Here is a 9669-nt window from a genome sequence, read left to right on the forward strand (position 1 = left end):
TTCAGGGCCCAGATCAGTGGGCTGAAACAGGAGAGGCCCATTATGAGCCCATTAACCATCCATTCAACAGGGCCACGTATTCTCAGACCAGGGGGCGTTGCCCAGGCCGAGGGGGTCGGAAAAGGGTCGCTGATGTTAACGTCAGGAGTGTAGCAGCGTTAGCGATGCTCCAAGGCCCTCCTCTGCTCTATCCGTTTCCGTGGTGACCGGTCCATTGCCCCCCCCCCCCCCGCCCCCCCGCCACTGGCCAGCACCGCCCCTCCTGTCTGACTCCTGCGTGTTTGAGAGCACAGGGGACGTTTGAGCCCTCTCTGTTTGGACTCTAAGGGTCATGGGAAGCTCCTGGTCTTCTTACAGGGGGTGAAACTGTATCTAGTTAAATCAGGGAGACACCTTTGTGAAGCCAGGACTCGGGTATTTTCATTGAAATTCTAGCCTGTCCATAACTAGCCCTCCTTTTCATTCTACCTTGTACGTGTTGGTGTTTTGCCTTGTTGTTTGGCATATTATTTTTTTTAAATCATCCCTCTGTGTGCTATTCATAACAACCCTGCCAAGGCAGATTTCAAAGATAAACAAGATGAACATTTTCAGGGGACGAAGAAGAAAGTGTGTCACTGACTGCGACAACAGCCAACATGTCTGTACCTCAGACTGCATGTCATCTGTTAATGGTCCTGGTCTTAGATGTCAAAGTCTTGGTGCAGCGGCAGCCTCCAAAGTATCAGCCTATGGAAAACAAAATACATACATAAACATTTTAGAAAAAAATCTGTTATGTTCCCATTTGGTGAATAATGCAGTTTGATAGAGGACTTGATAGGTAAATGCGTCTGAACCTGACATTTGTCTTTACAAAACCCCACTGCTGCTTACTCAAACTCATTAAACTAAAGCTCGGTGACCTCTTGTCTGTGCCATGAACTAATGCAGAAGCACACGTGACAGCAGCTGGTGAAACCGGGAACAAGTCAGCAGCCGATTTAATGTTCAGACTTTTATTCAGAAAAATGTAAATATGAAAAATCAAGAACACACTCGCTAGACAACTAACACAGCTTGTTTTGTGAGCCTGCTAACAATGTAAAGTAGTGTTATAGTTAACTAGGTAGTAGTGGAAATTACTCACCGAATCAACATTGACATTTATTTAACATTTTCTGAACAAAAATATGAACATAGTTTTTATGGTATATTTGTACTAGCATAGCAGTACTGAATTTGGAGACAACTTATGTAGCAGAAACAATTGTTGATAGCGTACCGCAGGGTTTCCGTTAACCGGTAATTCCCGGACATTGTCCGGTAAAAGTTGATGAAGTCCGACAAATTTAAAACTCGTCGGACATAAATGTCCGGTGAAAATAATTCCCTCTAAGCACAATTTGAATACAATTCGCTAAAGTTCACATTCTGATTCCTTCTATTTTAAAAAAGACGAATATATAGGCTATGTATTTATTTTATTATGATATGATTTGACACCGGCATGATGATGACTCCTAATGTGTAGGCTGCCTATGCGAAACAGCGGTTGTTTCCGGTGTGCGCTATAACTCGTGCACAATCGAGTCGAGGCAGAGAGGAGGATAGCGATGTTTCTCTCTGTGATAGTGTGATTATGCAAGCCTTTTCTGAAAGGGATGAGAACCCGATTGTTTCAGCTTCTCCCAGGGAGAAAGTGGTAGAGTTACCATCCTCCCCGAGTCCTACCATACCATCCGCTGACAGCCTATCTCTGCCTGTAACCGGCGAGCGATTGCGTGTCGCTCAAGTAGCTGATCAGTCATTAAACAAATGTTTTTTACATGCAGCTAGTGAGGAATCTGAAATAGGGGGCAACGTAGTTTATTTCCTTAACGATGGGATATTAATGCGTAAATGGTCTCCTCCTAATGCAAATGGTTGTGAGTGGAATACTGTAAAACAAGTGGTTGTGCCTGTGGGTTATAGACAACAGGTGTTATCTGTAGCACATGAGAGCCAGTGGTCAGGACATTTAGGTATAACTAAAACTTATCAGCTGATATTGAAACATTTCTTTTGGCCCGGACTGAAGGCGGATGTTGCCAAGCACTGCCGCTGTTGCCATACTTGTCAGATGGCGGGTAAGCCTAATCAATCCATTCCACCCGCACCATTGCATCCCATTCCTGCTATAGGGGAGCCATTTGAACGTGTAATAATTGATTGTGTTGGACCTTTGCCTAGGACTAAAAGTGGAAGTCAGTATTTGCTTACTATTATGTGCGCTGCTACTCGTTTTCCCGAAGCTGTTCCGTTGCGTAACATATCAGCCAGCTCAGTGGTGAAAGCTTTAACAACGTTTTTTTCCACATTCGGTCTTCCTCTTGTTATACAATCTGACCAGGGCACTAACTTTCAGTCTAAGCTTTTCAAACAAGCCCTAAGAACGTTAGGGGTACGATGTCACGCCAGAAGCCTACATGCTTGCACTGTTCAATAAAATGTTATACATCTAGACATTGTGGTATTTCTTTATATACGTATCCCAGCCTGCCTATTGTTTCTCAATAAACAGTTATGTTCTCCTCATTGACATACTCCCGAGTCCGATTAAGTATGATTTGACAGGCAGCTAAACGAAATGCCTTCCCAACCAGCGAGACCTGGTTATAGAAATGCCGTTGTTTCATTGATAAAAAAAAGGGTAAAACTGGAAAGAGAAAATAGAAAACTCACATTAATCCCAAACAATTTAACAAACTTCAGTTAACGTAATGTGGAGTCTGTTCATTGATCGATGCTGTCTGTTCAGTTCCCAGTGAGGCGCCCGTTCAGCGCTGGACATGCGAATCATGTTATATTATTATATATTATATAGCTCGCATCTAATCGTATCGGATGAGAAATAGACATTAAATGGCATATATAGGCCGCTACACAACAGTAATCACCGCGACAAACAGCTATATTAGATTTATTTATTTTTTTTATTTATTTTTTTTTTTATATTTTAATATGATGACCGGAATATATCACGTTTGTCCGGTAAATTGAAATCTTCCCGGACACGATGTCCGGCGGCAATTTTTTCTAACGGAAACCCTGGCGTACCGTATGTATTGGTATGCTTGTGCTTTTGTGTGGATATGCAAACTACAATGAGTGTAATTGTGTATGAATCTCCTTTAAGTTGTATGTTCTATTTGCATTTTGAGTTTTGGGTATTTTTAAGTAAAAAGTAAAAAAAGGTCTGAACATTTTTGATTGGTTGGCGACTTGTTCGTGGGTTTCACCAGCTGCTGTCACATTACTTTCAACCATTGACCTCCCTTCACTCTCACCTACAGTACTGTATTAAACACTCACGCTCGCCTCGTTCACATGCCAAAAACAATCAAGGAGAATGTCAGCAGAAACCCCTTCTTCATATGACCCCTCCCTTCAAAGGGAAAACTAATTTGCTTCCAATAATCCAAAGACAATTGCATTACCCCTATTAGTTGGGTTATGTCCATGTTTTGAAGACAAATCAGAGACTGACCAATGATTTTAGGGGCTGCACTAATGAAAGACTGCCCAATGAGTTTAGGGGCTGCACTAATGAAGTAAGTGAAGAAGTCACTTAGAATTAGGGCCGTGACGGTCATGGCATTTTGGGCAGCAGTCAATCGTCATGCAAATAATCAATATAACTGTCATACCTGCTCAGTTCCAACTGTTTATATTTTGGCTACAGCCTCCAAAGTATCAGCCTATGGTTAACAAAATTCATGAACAAACATGTTGGAAAACAACCCGTAATGTTCCCATTTGTTAACCCCTCATTTCAAGGACAAAAACGAATGCTTCCATTAATCCAAGGACAATTCCATTACCCCTATTAGTTGGGTTATGTCCATGTCTTGAAGACAAATAAGGGACTGACCAATGAATTTAGGAGTTGGACTTATTAAAGTAACATAGCTATTTCTGCCAATGAACTGTGCTTCCCTTCATTCTCTCTCTATCCTCAGGTTATTGGATTATTCTATATGCGCGCTGAGCATCACTCCCAGAGACCTCAACTATGATATGACATCAGCAGAGGAACAGGCATTCGAGACAGACGTGTGTTGTCTTTAAGATGAGTAAACTTTCTCAATAGCTGTTCTTTTAGAAATGTTTTTATTCGTTCACTTACTCTAAAGGACTAAAGTCCTTTGCTGGGTCTCAGAGGATTCCCTCAAAGCCACTGGCCATCTTTTTTCAGTGAAAGATTTAACAGCGTCTCTGAGTCATCAGTCAGTGTGCCTGCCAAACAAGGTCTTCTGGCATAAATCAAAATGGGATCTTTCTAAGCATGAGATGATGAGGCTTCCATTAACACACTGTCCCAAGTTTTCCAAAAAGGAAATGGTTTGCATTACCCTTGTGTCCCTGTTACCACGGCAAAACCTATCCAAAACAATGACGATGACTCACAAGCTGGCCTCACTCTTCATACATACTTAGTCATAGTAAAGAGAGCCCTGTGAGAGCACACTGTGGAGAGAGTTAGCCATAGCAGGCTGGAACCAGGTCCTAGGTCTTAATCACTAGCACCTTGGAAAATCAGATTAGGACTGCTGTTTCTACATCAAAGGCCTGGGGGAATGAAAGGGAGAGGTCATTTCCGCCTGTGTACTGTAGAAGGGCCCTCTTCTCCACAGTGGCCCATAATAACAGTGTTGGCATAGAAACCCAAGACCTTCAACCCTCTAAAACTGCTACTATGGGACCTCAGAATTGATAAGTGATTCTAAGGCTTTTCATTTGAGGTCTACTTTCTCCGTCTTTGGGACTTGGGCCAGGCTAGGCTGAAAGCTCTCCCAGAGTACTTGGTAAATGAGTTTTCCATGTGGACGTCGTAAGTGAGATAATCAATGTAGGCAGTGCTCAGACAGATATCTGTGATCTGTCTTTGTACAGCATAACACAGGACCCCATGTACAAGAAATGTAATCAATGGCACTGGTTCCAGACAGCTATGTCACCCTATCTGAGTCAACCCCTCTGAATAGGTCAGGTTACATTAATACAGTAATTACAGTAATAGGGAAACTATAGGAAATGGGGGATTAGGTCTACAATAATACCACTACAGCACAGATACAACACAGATGCTATAACTTCACTAACTGTAAGGATGTTTGCTTGAGGTACAATGCTCTATCAGACTAAACAGCCGATACTACATACAGCACAGTAAATCACGTTTGGTGGTTGTTTCCACTGCTGTACTTCAACATAAATAGTAAAAGTTACAATGGCTGTCAAAGTCACATTATTGACGCAAGTAGCCAAGCTCTGTGGTCTTTCCTACCCTTCGGGCCGGCCACTCTGTGGACTGACATTCACTTTGGAGATCCCATCTCAGTGATAACTAGATGTGTGATTCATTGGCATTTTGGACAAATAGTCTTTCCACACAGGACTGTTTAATTCAATACTCTAAAAGGGCAAACAATCAAGCTCCAGTTCCGCCCAAACACTGCTGCCATTCAGGCCCCAAAGTCGGCCGGTGGAATAAGAGAGCTGCCTTTTGTTTCTCCTATTCATGTATGAATATTATAAAGTGTGTTGTCACTGGAAAGACATTTCTAATCATTATTAATGAGGTAGGGGATCAACATTCATTGACGGTTACGGTACAGCCTTTGTAAGAAAAACAACGGCAGATGAATGAATGTCCTTACAGTTGACACAAAACGCCTTTATCTGTACTGAGGACTGTAATTCCCCACTGTCTGTGGCACAACCACACAACTTAAAAACCACGCTGTAGCAAGAACAATATTGCTTCCGCAGTGCAGTTCATTAGTTTCTTTGGCATTATACCAAAACAAATCAGATAGAAAAATATTTGACTACAAAACCCCTTTATCAGTAAGCCTATTCCCTAGAAGCCAAAATAGTTATTTTCTCTGTGTGTCTGTGTGTTTGGCCTCTCCCATTACCTAAATGAGTATGAAGGGACTCCCAACTCCAACTCCAAAATCATCCAGAGCAGTACACATTCCTGGTCCCAGAGGGCCAAACACAATCCAGCCAAATAAGGCGAAATCAGCTGATATCTGGTGAAAACCCTAGGATATGTTTACTTTGAGCACCCCACACATTCTTATCTGATTACTGTAGCAACCAGATAGCTGATGTCAGGGATGTTTAAGGTGCAATTAAAGCGCTGTATATTAGTCTTCAGGCTGTTCACTTCATACATTTCTCATACATTATTCACTGTACAGTATGTCTTAGGTCAGACTGTGCTGCACTGTCGCTGGAGTAATGTTCATATGGTGTCCAGCATCTGCCTTATGGGGTAACAGGCTGCTCTGGAGGATAATTGAGGACATACGAAAAAGAAGAGACTGGGGGGGATTTCTGTGTGCAAATCACTTTCACATGCCTTCAACATGCCCAAGGGAACTATTCTGGACCCTTGAAGAACTATCAGATGCTAAGCTCAAGTCACCAAAGAACACAATAGTCACAAATCCACATAATCTTAAACAGTAATTTCTAATCTTCCTCTCAATGTGATACGGTTCACTCATTCAAACACCTGTTTCTCATATACTAGCACACTAATGAGATTTAATGAAGACAACACACTACTTTAGATAGGGAAGAGAGTACCAGGAAGTAGGAGGGAGTTTATGAGGAACCAGAGCAGTATGGTGTTCTGAACCAGAGCTGTGTTATTGAGCAGGGTATACCACACCCTTCTGATTCCCATGAAATCAAATTGATGTTTCCACTGCCCAGAATAGCAACTGTGTAACTGAGCAGCAATGAGCAATGAGCAAAGGCTACATGTCACATATCAATATATTAAGATATGAGAGATGGAGGGACCCAATCATTTGCTTAAAAACTAAGAATAAATATCTGTTTAACTCTTAGCAGAAGAATTACACCCAAGTATTTCACCATCAAGTTTCTCTAAGCCCCATTGTTTAAGTGTCTCGGGTTTTTCAACAGAATCAGGTGGTGAGAAATGAGTCATCTGTGACAGCTCTTCTTTATTCTATGCACTGTCACCCAGACATCTTCTCCTCCTCTCTTCTCCTCCTCTCTTCCTCCCTTCCTCTGCTCCCTCTCCCCTGTAGGGTGTGAGTGTTTCCTGTGGCTGGGCCCTGACCTCCTCCTCCCTCACACCACTGCATTGTTCTCACAAGGAGTATGGTTGTCTGGACAACCAAAAAAGCGACCTTATGATCTGGTGACCCCTGAACTCTTTCTACCTACAGAGTCCACCATGACAGGCCAGGCAGCCTTCCAGGGCACCACCAGGGTATAGAGGGGGGATCTATGATCAGGGGGACTAACAGCAAAAAGCTCTCTTGATACTGTCTTCCAGCTATCATGGAAAATATTTTCCATCTAGAGAGAGAGAGAGTGGATAGAAGTGAGAACAAACCGATAGCATTGCCAAGAATTAGAAGTTAGCATCATACTGTAGCTAGAGTACGCTTCTAAAAAATTGGTGGGCAGATTGACTTCATTGGATAACAAAATCTGACCTCTGAGTGCTTGCAACAACCATTCAAATGGTGACATCTACTCCATTCATTGTATTTCTAAGACTGACCTCTGCCACTGGCCTCTCTGTGTTGGCTTGTTCTGAGCAGAAAAGACCTGGTTAATCATTGACTCCATAAGGTTGGAGTTGTCGCTCAGAGTCATGAGAAAGTCTTGGTCAAAGTTGGACTACGGTCACCTTAGTTGGACTAAACGCACACACGTGTGTTTGCCTAAGGTGGTAATGTATATGTGTGCTCTTGCCATGTACTACAGGTAGCCCATCTGGCCAATCCAAACACCCACCAACACAAACACCATAAGCATAAACATCCCATAATTTGTATCCTTTAATGGACTGCTGTACTGTTTGAACAACACCACCTGTAACCAGCAGGCTATCTCGACTGGCAGAGAGTGGAGGGAGGTAATACACCTTATCAAATCACCTCACGCTATCTTAATTCCATGGGAGGTTATGTAAGACCGTAATAAAACTAAAAAAGGATGTGAGAGGATAACCACAAACACGGACGGATAAAAAACATTTATTGCTTGTCAAATTCCCGAGAAGTGAATCATGATGTTGTTATTTTAAAGACATTCTCTAACGGCTCCTAGGAGGTGAATAGAAGACTGCTGCCTCGCCTCCAGACTGCAACTTGGCACAAGATGAGAACACAAACATAGACCGTACAAGGACCTGGAGCTGGCCTGTGTATCATATGTGTGTATTGAGGGATACACACATTTTATCAGGAGGAAACTATTTTGCCTCCATGTATGGTACTCCCTCAGCCTGCAGTATGGGGGAGAGCCAAGGGTGAGCAAGCGGAGAGCCTGGGGAGAGATGGGGGAGACATGGGAGAGAGCCAAGGCTACTTGTCAATGAAGACTCAATGTGTTCCCAGATTATACACTCTAAATCATAGCAGCATTCTGCAGGAGCCAATAAGCTTCATGGACCACAGATGAAGTCACAATTTTAACGTTTTCAGAGGACTTAAACACTTCAGAACTTGCTCTGCAAGGTATGCCTCATTATTCTCAAGAGATTCAGCGCTTACACACTGAACTAAACCCCCCAGAAACAAAAGTACTCACAACCTGACATACTAGTATGGGCAAACACACAGTCAGAGCACACGCAGAAAAACATTCTCAAAACCATGTGGGTATCGTTTTGCATATGCAAAGCAAAGTAGGCTGTACTGATGGGGCCAGATGGATCTTGGGGATCTCAAAGGAGATCAGTGCAGGGTGTGGTAATCATACTGAAGGATACAAAAAATATATAAGTCACAAGGTATTGGGTGGGAGGAGTGAGAGAGGCTTCCATAACAGGGATGTCTACCACCATAATGCATCATCATGAGGGAGAACCCATCTCTCCGCAGAACGAAGCTAGCCCCTAGAAGACTATGTTCCCATACAGTATGGCCAGAGGCAGACCAGTGAGAGATGACACGGGCCCTCCACGGTTCCCACAACTCTGTGGCCCTGTCATAACTGGCAGGGTGTGTGTCAGTGTTGCCCTCTCCTCCACTCATCCGTAAATCACAGCCCAGACTGATAGTTTCAACATCACAACAAAACCCACAAATCTCAGAGTGGCTACATAAGAATGAGACAGGCTGACATGCAGGTGCAGTGTACTTGGCTCATGCTGTGTGGCCATCCTTCTTTTTTCTTTTTCTTAGAATCACCGACAAATTCCTAGGAGAGTTTGCTGCACTAATCCTGTGAAGCAGTAAGCCAGGAGCAGACAAGCAAGTTACTCAACCCTTCAAATAAAAGCAGACCCAGCAAAAACAAGAACAGGCATGTGATCGTACAGTTGCCGTGTAAAAGACTTGGCTCTAACTAACTACCGTATGTGTATGTTATAAATCTAAAGTATGTCATCTCTGCTGCCTTATGGGAAAAGTGTACTCACCTATGGTAAGTTACCACGCACAGAATCAATGGTAAAAACACACCTCTATGTGTCTTGTCTGCTCCGTGGTGCATGTAAGCCCAGTATGTTGTGGGCAGTTCCTCTCTCTCTCTCTCTCTCTCTACTCCCTTCTCTCTCACTCACTCACTTTTTCTCTCTCTCTCTCTCTCTCTCTCTCTCTCTCTCTCTCTCTCTCTCTCTCTCTCTCTCTCTCTCTCTCCTCCCTC

The 9669-nt window shown here is 43.1% G+C and overlaps 1 protein-coding gene across 1 annotated transcript in view; it reads right to left on the reverse strand.

The window, feature by feature from the left end:
* Positions 1-9669, reverse strand: part of sorbs3 (sorbin and SH3 domain containing 3) — a 28967-nt gene that overhangs the window by 14639 nt on the left and 4659 nt on the right. The window contains exon 2 of the mRNA XM_080531283.1: positions 649-729. Within this exon, the coding sequence (XP_080387409.1) occupies positions 649-660 (12 nt within the window). The 5' untranslated portion in view covers positions 661-729. The remainder of the gene's footprint in view (positions 1-648; positions 730-9669) is intronic.

This window comes from Nansenia antarctica (genome assembly GCF_963989245.1).
Source record: "Nansenia antarctica genome assembly, chromosome: 5".
NCBI classification, from domain to species: domain Eukaryota; kingdom Metazoa; phylum Chordata; class Actinopteri; order Argentiniformes; family Microstomatidae; genus Nansenia; species Nansenia antarctica.